At 35.0% G+C, this 17,797-nt stretch overlaps 1 protein-coding gene across 1 annotated transcript; it reads right to left on the bottom strand.

Annotated features, from left to right (window-relative positions):
- Nucleotides 1-690: 690 nt before the first annotated feature.
- LOC121410549 (G-protein coupled receptor moody-like) lies at nucleotides 691-14,788 on the bottom strand. The gene is made up of 2 exons (XM_041602713.1): nucleotides 14,455-14,788; nucleotides 691-4,295 (listed from the first exon to the last, which is right to left on the bottom strand). The coding sequence occupies exon 2, from the start codon at nucleotides 4,234-4,236 to the stop codon at nucleotides 3,151-3,153; it is 1,086 nt and encodes a 361-aa protein (XP_041458647.1). The 5' UTR covers nucleotides 4,237-4,295; nucleotides 14,455-14,788; the 3' UTR covers nucleotides 691-3,150.
- Nucleotides 14,789-17,797: the final 3,009 nt, after the last annotated feature.

Raw genomic sequence — 17,797 nt, 5'->3', positions numbered from 1 at the left:
AACACGCAATCATAAGTATGGTTAACAATTTTTTGTACAGGGACATACATTGGACTGAAGATCAGAGAAAATGTAATGTTAGATACCCTCCATTACAAAGACAACCAACAACATTATTTGTCGAAAATTGGTAATAAAAAATGCAATTCTGGACAAGACATTTGCACTTTTTCGTAATCTTTGAAACTCAAGACTAAACTGTTATTACGGTTCACCAATTTTGGACAAAGACCTACCAGCTATTCTTTGTCTTTTGTCAGACATTTTCAATACATTTAATGTGTTATTGAATCATCCCTACGTTTCGGAGCGCATACCCTCTAATGAAGCAATCACACCCCTCCCTCAGTCTCTACCATCACCTTCCCGTCCACTTTCGTACTGAGCCAAACATTTTGAGGGGGTGAAATATGGCGTATTGAGAAACAAATATAAAAGAAGTTGCGAGCGTAGCGGGCAAGCAAAAAATTGACCTTTTTTATCACAAATTCGAATCAATTTGTGCAATTTGGACAACATATCCCTAAAATGACATATTTCATTCTTCTCTCTCGCCTTTTCTTACATTTCCTTTTTTTAGTGGTGAATTTTTATTCTTTATTTTCATTTATTCTAATTTATTTATTCATTTATTTATTTGTTCATTCACTTTATCCTTATTATCGTTATTATTATTATTTTTGCGGGGATCTTTACGCCACTGTTTCCGCCCTCCCTGCTGTTTATCTTGCTTTATTGCAACGTTCTACACCCTCCCCCATTCTTAGTTCTTCCTTCTCTATAATGTCATACTACAATGCGGACTTAACATAACAGCACAGGAAATTGATATTAACAATTAACAACTACAATAGAATTCAGTCGTCATAGAGGTAAGGTAATGTATTAAAATGTAATTTTTCCCATGCACGCAAGGGTTGGAATTATTGATTTGTTCTCTATTCTATTTTTATTCTTCTAATAAAGCCATAGAAATACACGAGACGAAAACGATTATTTTTGCGAATGCGTGGAAGAGGAATCGATCGTGGTTGATCATTTTATTCCAATGATTCCTATTGTAGTTAGCGTTCTCGGAAACTTTCCCGTGCTGTATCATAAAGTCTCTAATCACACAAAATGACACCGACTCCTGACAGATCAAAGCTATTCCAAATGTCAATTTGGTACTGGATTGGAGTAAGTAACGTTGGTGTGACTGTAGTTTCCATTCAAAACCTCTTAGCCATTATATATAATCTCTCTCCCTCGTTGAATATATAGTAATTATGAAAAGTAGAATGCTGATTTGATTTGTCCACATTTTCCTGAATCATTACGAAAAATGCTAAATGGTAAGTCATGCTAGGTAACATGTAGATGTTAGACAAAATACAAAGAGAAAGTGAAAGAAAATAGGGAAGCTATACTCCTGAAGAATAAAGAACTGATTGAATTGAATAACTATATCATTTATTCGACAATATGTATATTTTGTCAAACTACTATTATACACTTTAAAAAACTGAAGAGCTAATTTAGCTCCTAAGGGGCGTGTATCAGTGGCTGCACTTCGGAGTTCTGATTTGTCCCGTTCAGTAGCCTTATTTCAGATAATTTTCTATTCCAGTTATTGAAAAACAAAAAAGAAATTGATAATCAAGAAACGCTTATGAAAATTGGACGATTTATAACGAGTATACATCATGTGACGTTACTTCTTAATCGTTCAATAGAATTGGCACAAATAATCTAAAGTTTACATTATCTGACTTCATACTTGTGATACAAATTATATCTATGCAATATATTTGATATCATTGTTTTTTTTAATGGAATTGATTTGTAACGCGAATGCTCGAAATTGTCCCTGGATGTAAACCATAATTTCAAAACTAATGGTCTGAAGTTGAATATAAAGTGGATTATACGTTCGTATAAACTTTCACACATAATGTGGTTAACTTCATGCGATAATCATCAACCCCGTGTAACTCTGTTTTTGATGAGGTTAAATAAAAAAAGTGATTTCTCGTCATCCATAAAGATAATTATGGATATAAAATGGATAGACATAATGCCTCCTCTAGAATTAGACGAGCAAAAAAAAGGTGATAATCAACCCCAAAATGGTAAATAGTTTCCCCCTAGAAAATTTGACCCCTGATTACATAATACCGAATGGACTTACTGCTGAATTTGGGTAGAGGGAAATTATCCAGTTTATTATTTTATTAAGCAGTTCGTCTATACTTTTAACATGAATTTTCAGTGAAATTCAGTCAGTCAAATTGTAATTGCCCTTGCAGTTAATATTGTTTCAAGAAGTGCTATCTGAAACGTAATTTTGCTTGGATAGATAATGCTGAAGTAGATGATGATGATGTCCTTGCATGGTTAGCGCCAGGGTATTTTGATAAAAGATGGGGGCAATATGATCTAAAGGTGGTGTTGTTTTTCTTTCTTTTTTCTCCCTTTTTCTTTTTTTACTCCCGTTTTGAAAAAAAATCATGGGGTGGAACCCATGTCATGAGTATTAGCTTATCACCCATAACAATAACCACTAAATCCCTGTATACAGTGTGAAAATTCAGTTAAGGCATACATCATTTATGTATTATATATGATTTTAAATAATTTTGCTTACTAGCTTGATAAAACCTCGAGAATCCCAAATTTTAAACACAAAGATTGCAAGAAAGAGAATTTCCACATGTGAAGACATACGTTCACGTTGTATCCTAATGCAAGGTGATACGGCTTGAAAATAAATAAATGAGACTCGTGAATTGAGATTATTTCTTGAAGGCTGTTATGATGTTCATTCATGTTTTTGATTAAACAATTTCAACATTTCACGTGGACATTGTTATATAAAACATCAATGGAATGATATTTTTCATCAAACTTTCATTTTCTTCCAGTAATGTTTCCTGCATGCTCATTGTTCCATTACCTTTATCCCATCTTCCGATGGGTTAAGCCTATAGTTTAGAAATTTATCCAAGTTCAAAAATAAAATGTCATTGGAACACGCACAAGTAGTACATTCTCCGTCTATGAAGTTATTATATACTGACAATGAATATCACACCAAGAAATTATACTTGCACCTTCTCATCGGCTATAGTTTATGAAATATGATTTTTTAGGTCAATGTCCTTAACCCCATCATCTTGGTAACATAGACCGTAACCACGGTGATGGCTCCTCAATCTCAGCCCACCTCCTTTTAAAGATGCACTTGAATACCTTCCTGAATACGGGATGCTTCCAAGCGTAGATGATAGGATTACAACATGATGCCGAGTATAAGAAGAAGACTGTAAAGAGACCTGAAGACTGTGTACCCGGTAACAAGACAATGACCAATGTAGGTAACATGCACGAAAAGAAACAAACCACGATGATAATCATATTCATAGTTATCCGATTCTCCGTCTCATCCACGGGACTGTTCTCCTTTTCATCGGGTCTTGGAGAAGCCTCTGTACAATGCGACTGGCCACTTATCGTTTCAACTGGTATGATATTACTGATATTCCCCGATGAGTTGGTCTGAGCCGTTGTACTCGGTGTGGCTCTGCTGGGACCAAGTCTAATGTGAGCCACTTGGCGCAAATGTTTTCTTACATGGATGTATATATTCGTGTAACACGATGAGATGATTATCAACGAACCAGCGAAGAGCAATCCGCAGAAAACATCAATGACGCGACTTTCTTCTCGAAGTTGACACAGCGACAGATTTTCTTGAAAACCATAAGCAACAACGCCGGTAGGTCCTAGAGTAATTAGAACTACAGCAGAGGAGAACCAAACACCACCTATCGCCATCACCATATTTCTTTTGTTATAGAGACAGTTGTATATTCGATGCGACTTGGTGATCAGTATATAACGATTTATGGCGATCAAATCGAGCATTGATACACTGCACGTGATCAGTAAATAATTCAGAATGGCTGAAGACATGCAGACAAAACGGAAAACGCTTCCTTCGTCTTGGAGTATCAGCGCCATCACTTGGACAGGGATGTTAATGGAACAATTGAGGAAGTCACTGAGGCTAAGACTAACGACAAATGCGTTTGGTAATATCTGCAACCTTCTGCATACAATCACAGAGAAGATGGTAAGCGTATTTCCTACGATACCAAGAAAAGATATAATGCAGAGGAGTATGGCGACGCTGACTCGCTGAAGGAAGTTGTCTTCATCGTGCGACATGAGAGTGGGTATAGGGGTGATATTCATGGTTTTAGAGTGATTTGTAGTCTTTCAAGTCTTGATGATGATTCATGCCAACCTTGTGCCTGCAGATTTCAAATGAAAATAATAAAGATTCGTTAAGTGAAGCTTTGTAACGTGCCATCAAACGCACATTTATGAATAAAATAAAGACTGACGATTTTAAGAATCGACTAACAAAAACTATTTTCTCGGGCCTTACAAATCATCTACCATTATAAGACTTTTGCCCACTCACTGAGGAACATTAATCAACATACAGCCCAACAACAGTCCAAACCCTACGGGTAGATTTAGAAGGATTTTATTAAAATTTGCATTATAATCGAATCATTAAATGTGATTAAGTTTGATTTTTCCAATATTGAAGAGCGAGTGACATGCCACGAAAGCTTTAAAGTGCCATTTAGTTGACAACATGGCAATATACGTTATCTTGCCATGTCGACTTATAAAAAGTCACTTGGTGACATGACGAGAATACTCGTATTGCCAATTAGACTTATAAAAAGTTATATGTCGTCATGGCGAGTTACTTTATCTTTAAAGTTGTCCATAAAAGCTGTTTGTCAACATGGTGAGATAGTTGTTTCGCAAAGTGTACTTATTATAGAAAGCTACGTGTTGTCACTGCGAGATATATCCACCACGTAGAACACCAAGCCTACTTGGTTAGATACATTGTCACCTAAATGAGGCTATTAATTTGAAATGGCGTGATGAATTACATCGCCATGGTAGATGGCACTTTAACGCTTCCTTAATAATATACAGTGCGTATCAAAAAAAGTTTACACTTTGAAAAAGCCCTGGGAATAAAAAAAAACATACAACATGTGGGTAATTTTTTTCACATATATTTTGGGTTTGGGTCTCATCTATCCAATGAAAGTAAAGGTTTTGATAGAATGCTACACTTGAGTGAGCACTGTCCATTTTTGTAAAGCTCGCAGAAATCTGTTTGCGCAGAAATGCTTGTTTTCACGCTGTGTCAAGGGGAAAGGGCGAAATCAAACTTACCCTGCATACATTTCTCATCCATTTCCCTTGCACTTTTAGTCAATTGAAATAAAACGGATACATTCAAGCATTTTGTATCAATTTTTGCCACCCAAATTGAAATTTCAACACTTAGTAAAGACAACCTTTACCCTTTATTTGCCAGCTGGATCTGAGGACATAACTGAATCTGAACAAAAGTTTATATCAGACATCTCCAGCATTTTTCACTAAGTTTTTATTATTTAAAGTGGATTCACATTTCATTTTTCATTCAATACTTGTTTCTCCACACTTTTTCCAAGCTTGACAACGATTAACAAATGAAAATCAAGCCTAAGCCATTTCATGTAAATCACAGCTCTGTGTAAAGCAAATACCGTCACGATGGCCTCGGTGTGTGGGGGAGTAGGATGGGGCGCAATGCACTCTTCGAAGTGTTTTCGGCAAGGAAACAAGTGAAAAAGGGTAAAAGATATCTTCAATACAATTTTATTAGCTAAATTCTACGTGTTCTTCATGATTGAGGTCTATTTTTATTCGCATAAATATTTCAAACTTTTCAAAAGTAAGTGGTGCTCGCTCAAGCGGAAGTATTTTTCGACAGTTATATCGTCATTTGCTTAAATGGATCTGTACCAATGTTAAAATGTGGAAAATCTTCAGGATATTACAAATGTATAATTTTACAGGATTTTTTCTAAGTGTAAACTTTTTTTGATACGCATTGTAGATAAACGTTTGACAAAATCTATCTAGCGTACAAGTAATCGCATGCTATTCCACGTTGCCCCTAATGTTCGTGTAATGGCACGGAACGAATTAATAATATGCGATGTCTAACGTCCATGGGATTTTCACATGGCTTTACTTTATTCAAAATTGAAAACTAAAATGAAAATACAACGTCAAAATAAATTACAAATTTAATCTGCTTTCACATGTTCATACATTAGTCTCTCCAACTAAATTTAGGTAATGTGCAAATCGCTCTTTTAATATCAGATCAAATCAATTTTAGGAAGGTGTTAGGTGTTTGAACCTTGTAAATTATGGTAATTATAGTAATCATGGTTTTGACAAAAGGCATACATAAAGAAGTGAGTAGACTAAAAAGAGAAAGGATTGTTGAGTGAAAAACATACAAAGAAAAAAAGTTAATAAAAATTATTGAGGGTTCCTATCCAAGTCACGGCATAATTTTCTTCATCAATAAATTCATCCAGACTCGACCCAGGTGATGTTAATATGTTCTCTCAGGAAGAAATTCCTCAAAAAGCTGTCAACACCGGCAGTTTAGCTTAACCGGGATATTATATAGGAGTGCCTTGGGCACCTAACAAGGATATAACAAGCAGAAACACCCTATATTATCACATAATTTTCATTATAACAAATGAAAACAAACAATCCATTTGCATGACAAGTGGATACGAAATGACGAGAGTTATTCAATCATTAGTACTCCTATTGCAGAGACGTTCACCATTTTGATATTGTTCGATAATAATATTCGGAGTTCCATGAATAATGGATATGTCACAATTGATGGTGCTCACAATATATATATACATGTATACACACACCCCCCCCCTCAAACACATACACACACACATACATACATACATATTATATTATATACATATATATATATATATATATGTATATATAATGCTGACAATAAGTTAAAAAAAACTGAAAAATTTGCCTCGTTGTTCGAGAACAAGAAGCCATGAAAATCGAATTAAACCACTTGAATCGATTCAGAAAAATAAATGGAAAAGAAATAATGGAAAAAGGGCGTTGCAACGAGCAAGCCGATTATTTGGTTCGTCACAGTAATGTTGTAGTTCGTCTGGATTTTTTTATTCTTTTTATTCCACTAATGGCAATGTGATGGCAATGGCTTTAGGCCTTTATTTTAACAATCCACATACTCTATCAATAAATGATGTAGAATTTCTAAGACAAAATTGCACCAACCAATCAAAGGCTATGATTTCAGTAGCCTATAGCAGATTCGAAAGGCCATCAGTATAATAGGTGTTATGAAAAATGAATGTTAACCTTTTAGAGATAACTCTCATCAGTATTAGATATGAACACATTATATATGTTTGAGCCGATATAGGTATGATCTCGCTACCTTGATTAATTGCGATGAACTTTCATGGAGCTGCTGCAAGTGATGATTTTATATTTATCATATGAATATTTTATACTCCTTTAGAGCCGACATTGATGGTGATATTGCAGCCTTTTAGCAAATGAATTGTACCATATATATTAAAATTGATGTACATTGCAGTTTAGATATCCATGGATCATTAAAAGAATTTTTGTCTTTCTAAAGGTAATATTCCAAAAGTTTGTAACTCATAACTCATTTTATTTACATAGATTTTGATTTTGATTCCGATATCAGATATAACAAAAATACTATACAAAATTAAATCAAATGTCAGTCATTCATATAAATAGGAAAAAATGAAAATCAATGCAGTATTGACGGAACATCTAATTTCTTTCTTGTGGTCCTTATCCACAAATCATATTCTGACGTTCACATTCAAGTTGATCCATCCAGACTTTTGTCGCCGTCTACTCAAATATTGTGTCATGTTAAAAGTGGCATGAATGTGTTACGTTTGGCTTTTACCCGTCATATAGTTCACGGATTGAATAATGGACACATCATCCCACAATGCATTAGATCGATAACTACCGGCTGCTTTAATTGAAACCAAAGCCACTCAGTTTAATGTTGACACTCTGTATTAATGTGGCTTGTTCATCTTGCCGATTGGAGGATAATATTTTAATGATGTTTGCTTTCTTAAAGGACAGGTCGTTTTTACTACCAGGAATAAATATGGGTGTATCGTATGATGTTGTTTACAAGAGGAAGAGGTGTGGTGGAATGAAAGGGGTTGTGTTATGTGTGCGCAAGAAAAAGGGTGTGTGTGTGGTGTGAGTATGTGTGTGTGTGTGAGCGAGAGAGATGGAGTGATGTTAAGGGTATGGATGAGAGTGAGTGATTGAGCGAGAGGGGGGGGGGATGGGTGGGAGTGTATAAAAAAGAACGATTTATCGCAATTTTTTTCAGAACATGCAAGTCTTCGAATTGCACAAATTCGAGAAACGAATTTCATGTGTCAGAAATATTCATTAACTTGGAACTATGGTTCTATTCCGCGTGTAATCTGAAATGATCGTCTGCACAATACCAGCAGCCTCATTAATGTGCAAACCGGACTCACCATCCAATGGTTATATGTATACAAATCCATTAATTTGGAAAACGAACAAAATTCACATCTCAACAAAAATATTTGGGGTATGGGGGTTTTCACCTCATTTCCGTCAAGTATATGACAGAAGGTATGACTGGAAAGAGGGATTGAAGTTCAATAGGAGTTCATGTCATTCTTTCACACAACTAAACCACTTACACATTTCCTTTCACCCACTATAATCAATCTATTTCTGGCCATTTAAAAACAAGCGTCAAGGGTGAGTAAAATAGAACCGCAATTTCAAAAGTGATTTAATCAGGACGTGATCCCTCTTGCTCAACCTGACCCTCAACTCAAAAGATGGCTTCTACCTGAAAAGGAGGTCCCTCTTCACTTCCTCATGAAATACTCAATTTGATTTGAAGAACAGAGTGGGTTTTCATGTTGAGTACAGGATACCATCTATAGTCCAAAGTACACAGAAATATGCCAAACCTATCACGGGCTCTCAAACACTCCAAATATCCAAGCATCTATGTGCATTAGAGATGAAATACGAGAATTCGTGTCGCCGAAAGTTTGTCCCCTTAAAACCTTGGATTCTAGTTTCCTAAAGATAAATATCCTATCAATATTGTAGAAGTATCTTGATATTCCCTCATTCGATATGGTCGTGAGAGAAATGATAAAGACTCGTCTCCTAAGAGTAACCTGTACCGTCAGACCTTTTTTTTTAAATATAGTGTTTCTTTGATTAATTTTGACAATAAAATCACAACAAATCAATCACACATCAATCAATAATTACAATATTAAAAGTTAATTACACAACCATTCGAAATAAATACTTTGACAATATTAAAAAAAGTTCTGACCTGAAAATAATGTTTCTAACCAACATACTATCCGAAGCTAAAAATCAAGTGTATAAATCATAATACCTTACAAGCTACAAAGTACAACATAAGTTTAATGTACATTTACCGGCTGCTATCCAAAGTATTTTTCTTGAGAAAATTAAAATCTAAAAATGGGTTTGGTTGTCCAAGATATCTCCGATGCTCTTTGGTGAAAAAAAATAAAATCCATAAATAATAAAACAAAATATAGTTCAGTTTTAAATGCACAGACTTATGTCATCACAACACTTCTGACACAGAAAGACTTCATAGCCAAACGCCAATGAGAAGCACAATAAATTTGTTTTGGAAAGCCGGCTAATTCGAGCATTTCTACAGCAACAAATAAGCAAGAAATGAAAATGCATAAATCTGGCATTGTTGTGTCTTGTGACTTGGAGGAAGTCCTTGTAAGTACACAATTTGTCAATTTTACTTTTCACATCGGTTGGGGGTCTTCACACTCTAAAAAATATTGGGTAAAAGTGCTCCATGAGGGTAGTGTGTCAACCAACATTGGGCATTTCTTTTGGGCGTTTTTATTTATCAAGTGTGATGAAATTTTTTCCCATTCTAAAGTAACTGCTGCTTATTTCTTAACCTTACTGGACAATATGCTTCCCGCATACTGCCACAAAATTGTTTTGACACATAATTACCCTCGAAGTGATGAAAATGTTACCCAATATTTTTTTACAGTGTATATCATGTCATTATTCACCGGGGGGGGGGCGTCCCCCTAGATCGCCGCCCACACAATTTTCACCTGCCTTTTCTACGTGTGTTCAGATCCTTTCTTTTTCTAGGATATCAGCAATTGAGCGGGCAAATACTTTAAGTTGCTAATTATATACACTACAGACGAAAAATCAGAAATTCATACGATGGAACCCTTTTGCATTGATTCGATCGAGCCAATGATTAAAGTAATAATTGCTATAGTATTTTAGATAAAACCGCCGCAAATTGTGCTCTACATTTATTAATGAGGAAATCATTGAATGATGGAAATTTTTGATATAACATACCGTGTCGCAATATAGAAAAAAAAATCAGGCGGTTGGCATCCGCTCGATAAGCCTACTCTTGTTGATTAAAATTCGAGTGCAATTACTGATGGCGTGGATGTGTAATTTAGATTGATGATGGGACTAGCTATCAAATAGTTAAATATTTATTCATCTATCGAGGTTGATATCAGTGTCATGAAAGAATGATAGACCCATCCATTCGTTCGAATTAATTGGGAGTGTCTATCTTTAATTCTATGGCATAATTATTTCAATAACAGTCCAGTGTAACAACAGGAAAACTCAGACGATTTGAAACTCAAGGCTTGGAGTCATGAATCAAAATCACTCTCAACTTACATGACCTTTCTCTGAATTCCATACACGATAGTTTGCTAACATTACTGTTCTTCTTGTTAAATCATCGCTGAGTGTATAAAATATGACCTATCATCACAGGGTAAACCAGTGAGTTAAACAATGCCGACAATATTTCGAATAACGCAAAATTAAAAACATTTCTATAATTATATACAAAATAATTCAGAAAGAAATGCTAGTAACATTTTTTTCTTTAAATTTTCATGATGTCAATAATGCATTAACTCTTCCCTTCATTTTCCCACATTAATTGATTGATTTTTTTTTCTTCTGTTTATATTTTCTTCCAAGCAATTATTATATATGTGTCAGGATTAGTTGAAAAGAAAGCGTGACTTGCTCAAGAACACAGATAGAACGGATGAAAGCGATTACATAGGACACAACGACACAATCTCATACTATATGGGGAGAGCATTCTGTATTTATCTGTTCATTCACTGTTACGAAGATAACACTAAAAACAAAGGGCGGTCACCAACCAAAGTTTCAAAAATTTTCTAAAATTTTCAAATATGGTAAATCAACATGTAATCACTTTATTCATCAAATAAAAACGCATTGTGACGAAATAACTTTATTCGCTTGGTATGTAAGCGTTTGGTCTCATTCTCAGATAGTCTGATACTTCATTTGGTCTACTATCAGTTCGGTCTCATTGGCGTTTGGTCTACACTAAAATTGTTCTAACAGCTTGCTAGTGAAAATTTTAAGTCCATTGCCCAGTTTGTTTAAATTCTACTTCTTCTACTTCTTAATTCTTACGCTGTCAATTGAATATTTGGTTTATGAACAGTTTATCTAACCATGTGGACTATGTGGTGTTAGGCTATGAGTAAAGAGAAATGAGAGAGAATGGTGAATGGGTTAAATGACAATTGGTACCTAGATGAATTAGGAAAAGACCGTGTGAGATGAGACGAATGAAAATCAGACGAAGCGGGTAGAAACTCATCACCAATTTACATTTCATTTTATATTTGATCTGATGTTGCTTTGAGGTGTTTTGATTAAAACATTATTTATCATTAAAGCCATTCAATAGAATAATACTACCACCATGTTCTAAATGGTCCTCATAGGTTGTGTTATGTATATAGCTGGTTTGCAAAATCTTTCTGAAAAATATGTGGAAGAAATAACAAAACAGTTATTTCGAATACGACACCATTCACATTTTCCTGCAATAATACTTATTTCAATCCGGCAATTCCATCAAAATTTCTTCCGGGGAAGAGAACGGTCAGTTGGAAAAAAAAATCTTAAAAGCGGAAGAGGCAATTTATGGCAAAGCAAACTCTTCATTTTGCTTCATTTCGCCTCACTTATTCGTTGGTAGGGGAAAAAGAAGAATAATTTCTTTGCACGTTCTCAGTAAATTTAATGAATTTTTACATGAGGTTCGTGTCCGACATTTAATTTTGATGATAAGATTTCGACTGTGCACTTAGAAATGTTGAATTAGAGAGTATTGTCAAACATGAAAAGCGCTTGCGTATTTGAATAGATTGAATTTTGCCCCCAATCCTTGAAAAAAAAGTGTAATCTCTTTAGAAAAGAATATGTGCATTGCATTCAAGTATTCAGTGATCGGAAGAGATGCAGAATTTTAATCTGTTTTTCTCTCTTGTCTTATAGGGGCCGTTTAACAATCTGAGGTTTCCCAACCCTGTAAAGTTAGATTAGTTAAAATACTACTTTTTTCGTATGTGACTGTTTTCAATCCCCTTTTAACTATATTCTGACTAAAGATCTTCTGAATATACACAATTAAGCTAAACAACTACATGTACATTGTATAGTCCTTCGTAATAAAATTTGAATTCAAATAATAATTTGTTTTACATGAATATAATGTAGTCATGTAAATAATTTCCTGCACAGAAATTATATCGTCAAAATGTCAAATTTGCTCATACACTTCGAAATGATGAGATACTTTTTACGTCAGTCTCTTTTGTTACCTATAAGAGCAGTTGTTGTAACAATGGTGAAATACTGAAAAGAAAACTTACATTCAACAATTACAAAAAATGCAATGTTAATAACAAAGAGCATAAAGATTCAAATTAAGGCAATTTCCTTTAATTATTCAGTCATAATTATAAAACATTAAATGTTGACGGCGGCGACGTCAACATCAAATCCTAACCTAAGGTTAAGTTTTTGAAATGACGTCATAACGTAGAAAGTATGTAGACCTAGTTTATGAAACTTGTAAATATGGGTTATCAAGTATTACTGAACATCCTGCCTTGATTTCAAGTCACATGACCAAGGTAAAGGTCATTTAAGGTCAATGAACTTAGACCATGTTGGGGAATCAAGTCTTAACATAAGGTTAAGTTTTGAAATGTCATCTTAAATTATGAAATATATGGACCTAGTTCATGAAACTTACACATAAGGGCAATAAATTTTACTGAGCATCCTGCCCGAGTTTCAGGTCAAATGATCAATGTCAAAGTTCACTTGGGGTCAATGAACTTTGGGCATGTTAGGGGTATTTGTTGAAATTTCCATCGTAACTTAAAATTTTCATGAAGGTAGTTAATAAAACATAAAAGTAATCAAGTATCACTGAAAATCCTGTACGAGTTTCTGGTAACATGAGGTCAAAGGTCATTGAGAGTCCATGAACTTGTTGGGGTATTTGTTAAATTGGAATCATGACTTAAAAAGTTTATGGATCTAATGTATGAAACATAGACATAAAGGGTGATTAAGTATAAATTATTGTTTTGCACACATCTTAGATCACATGATCATGGTCAAACGTCGAACATTTTTGGGTCAATGGACATACTATTTTATTATCATATGAATGTTTTCTTTTGTGAAATCAAATTTAGCGTTGCTGCTATGTCGAATCGCGTAATGCAGGTGAGAGTGCCATTGGCGTTACACTTGTTATATATAACACTTAATGCTCAGCGTAATAATGATAAGAAGTAAAATAATAACATTAATAATAAAGTTTTATTTACCCAAGGTAGCCACTTCAGTTAGGAACCTGCTGTACCAGACGTCCCTGCATATTACATAATATGTCATTATTACCCTTCTCCAATCTGGATGCTGAGCGCCTAGCAAGAAGGCAGAAGGTCCCATTTTTATTAGTCTTTGGTATGACTCGGCCGAGGATCGATCCCAGGACCTCTCGTTCATGAGGCGGACGCTCTACCATTGAGCCATTATGCCCGGTCGATAATTCGTAATTCAATCAACCATCAGACTTTTAATGTTAAAATATTCTATTACACACTTGGCCACCCACTTGGCTGAAGAGAGCTTATAATAATGATAATAATAATAATAATGATGATGATGATGACGATAAAGACAATAGTGATAATGATAATAATGGTAATAATGATAATAATGAAAATAAAGATGATGATGATGATAATGATAATATTAACAATAATAATAATAAAAATAATAATTGCCGATTTATGATCACGCTTATCATTAGGAGTCCAGTGAATTCCCATATCTTTCTAAGATTGGATATAGACGTAAAAATGGTTATAAGATAGGGAATACCTGGTATAAGCCTGCATATAGCAGTCAGAAAAATACAAATGAGTATTAACGATACTTGACAATCAAATATGAAAAATCCATTTCATGACAAAAGCAAGCTAAATTTAAATGCTGAAAGTCCTATACATGTCGAAGTAATTGGAGGATACTCACGCTTATGATTGTGGTAGAATCAGTTGTGCGATCAGAACTTTCTCTCGAGGAAACGAACTGTTGAGCAGACACAACATGAACTCTGAAATTATGATAGAATACACACCAACAGGAAATTTGATTTTAAAACATCTCAACTTCGTGAGTCTGGCCAAACAACTTTGGTCGGATCGCGATACATCCACAGAAAAAAAACATAACGGTCATTCAGCTAAGAATGTTAAAGTGTGTTCTTCCCGAGTGAATCCTGTTGCTTATGCCAAATGGAAACGTACTGCGGTCTAGGATTGGTGGATCGCTATATGAATTAAAATTAATGACATACTGAAGTCTGTAGACTTTAAGAAAATTATATTCTTGAGTATAATTTTCATCACTACCCCTATGCCATTTCTATGATTAAAATTGCGCTGTATTGTGCAGCGGACCGCGAGATAAATAACAAAGACAGCAGCTAACCATTGCGATGATGGGGTAATAAGGACCGATCATGCCTGTGATCGTAATCGCCTCATCTCAGTTGATTGTTTGGCGTGAATTATTCATGAGGGATGATAGTGGAGTTTATGCGGAGGCTCTGAGGTCTCGATGACGTTATTTGGCTCACGAGTCGCCATAGTCTGTTCAAACTTTTAATTAAAAGGTCGCATGAGCCATAGGTCATGCCACACTCTAAAAAAGGTTCAACTTTGCACTTGTCATGAAAAAGAATGAAATCAAATACCACACTGGGAACACTAAAAAGTGCACCAACACATTTGTTTTGCAGCCTTGTAACATCTATATAGGAACTGAACACATTTCAGTAAAAGTTAAACGTGGTCACAGAAAGACATTGCTAAAGGTGCCTTTAATAGAAGTCGGACTTTTTATTTTGAACCAAATCTATCACCTTTCCTTCGCGTGCTAATTTTAATCTAAAACCTATTTATTTCTCAAATTATCTTCAAATGCTTTCAATTCTTTTAAGTATTCTTTTAACGATTTCCAAAATGCTGACCAAGCTGGATAACATTTAAAAATGTTATCCAGCTTGATCAGCATTTTAAAAAATCGTTTAATTTATCTTATTTTGTTTGCCATAGTTATCAAATGAGGTGGAATGAGGTCTTAGGCTTGTCCTATAGAAATCTTTCATTGGTCTTTCATAGATCTTTTATGCAACAATTGATCTTTCAGAATTCTTTCCATGGTCTTTGCCCGGTCTTTCAAATGATCTCTCATGAGTCTTACAGTGATCTCTGCAAAAATCTTGAGAGACTGTTTTGAACCGTTTCAAAAAGTTTTGGAGCCCATGGAGACCACGAAGACCTCTTAAAGATTGGTCAGGACTCGTGTAAGACCTCAAAGACCATTGTATGTTCATTGAGAAACCTCTGAAAGATCAACCAGAATTCATGGTCTTTGAAAGGTCTTTCAGCGGTCGTGTTCTCTGTGGAATGGGGGTTTTAACGAGTACTCCGGCCCAAACTCATTCACTATGAGTTAAATGAATAATGCAGGGGCGGATCCAGGATTTTGAAATAGGGGGGGGGCGCCAGCGGCGAGGGAGCGAAGCGACCGAGCGGGGGGAGGGTGTGGGAGGGGGGATACCCCCCTCCCACGGCAAGGACTTTTTCAAAAAATCATGTCCAAAAGTCGTATTTTGAGAGCACCTTTAGAAGAAAAATGCACACTTAAATCACTGTAACTTCATGAATAAAAGACACATACTGACTCATTTAGGAGCCGATTTCCAGTCACACACCGTATAAGCAGTCATTCAAAACATACATTTGGCAAAGGCTCTTCACCTGCTTGCATCGTGTGATTGAAACGTCAAATTTAAATGATACGAAACTGAGACTTGTAATCGATAAGTTCCTAATAATCCATTCTGTTTATTGTCATTTGTGTATTTACATTGTGTGTTTCAAACGAGAATTGTTTAGTCGTATGGCAACATGCATAAAATTTGGTTCTTTTTTCCCCAAAATGCACAGTAAATTGTTACAAACTACAGAAAAAACGACATCATCTTCTGGTAATCAACCTTTTCCCTCGTATTATTTTCAAATCATCTTCAATAATCCGGTCATCCTGCACAACCTCAAAGTAATATAATGCTTCTTAAGGGGAATCTCATCATTTTTATTGTTTACGTTCAAAGTCTCTCATCGCGTTGCCATCTTAACTTATGACCAGCCAGGATGAAATTGTATTTATATTTATTTTAACATAAGATAATCAATTTTTACGAAGCACTTGTTAAAACTATACCACAAATTGCTGCAAAACTATGGAATCATCTACCAGCTGCAGTGAAGATGGCCTCCTCTGTTGAACAATTCAAGAAGGCCATTAAATCCCATCTATTCTGCTAAGTGGACAATTAATTGCAAGGACTAAACTGATCATTCCGAGGTGTAGAACAGTTGTTTTAGTGGCCAAAACAAATATGGAGTAGTGTGTGTGCAGCGCTTTGTAACCGAAAGGAAAAGGCGCTATATCAAATGACTTTTGGATTGGATTGGATTGGACAGATAATTAAATAAGGTCAATGATAAAATGCTAGAAAATACATGTAAGGAGCTTTGATATCCAGTCCATAATTGTATAAGTTATAACTATCAGTGGCAGAAAATGTAAAATAAACCGAGGCTCGTCTTCGGTATACAGAGTTCAGAAGGCATTTTGTAAGCTTTTCATTTATGAAATTACAACCTGTTTAGACCATGAATTCATATAGGCTTCCAATTTGATGTTTTTTCTACATGTTGAATCAATGTATACTAGCTTTCCAACCAACAAAGTAAATGTTGTAAACTGTATTGATTGCCTTCTGTTGGGCAAAGCTATTCCTGCCAAGTTTGAGCTCAATCATGACTTTAATTTTTTTAAGATGAAAATATGGAAAGTTTATTTATGCAAGACAAACGAAGAACAGACGAAATAGTGGAATTTAATTACTCACACTATAATATACATGTACATGTATAAGGGATATACTTTTAAAGCTCTGCACTATATAGATCCCGTTTGCTGCCTGTGCAAGTCTCGAGGTTCTGTGGGCATAGCCACAAAATATTATATACGTTTTTCGTAAGTGAAATACTTCAGTAAATAATTTAATAACGAATATCAAACCCAAATGTATTTCTATGACATGCATGATTAATTCAAGGAAGTTTTGCCGTACAATGCATTATCACGTAAGCGCGATTGGAGGAATGTTATGAGAATGTCCCGCTTTAGATTTAATACCGTATCCTCCCATTTTGTCATAATTATATTGTGTTAAGATACTGCATACTTAACTAGTTCATCATCATTACAATTACATTCGTTGGAATGATTGCTTCGG

The sequence above is a fragment of the Lytechinus variegatus genome, chromosome 3 (assembly GCF_018143015.1).
Source record: "Lytechinus variegatus isolate NC3 chromosome 3, Lvar_3.0, whole genome shotgun sequence".
NCBI lineage: Eukaryota > Metazoa > Echinodermata > Echinoidea > Temnopleuroida > Toxopneustidae > Lytechinus > Lytechinus variegatus.
The sequence above is the reverse complement of the archived record's forward strand: the minus strand, read 5'-3'. Positions and strand labels throughout refer to the sequence as shown.

Bases quoted from the DNA above. Each gene is read 5' to 3' on its own strand.
- LOC121410549 (XM_041602713.1), bottom strand. From the start codon at position 4,236: ATGAATATCACCCCTATACCCACTCTCATGTCGCACGATGAAGACAAC.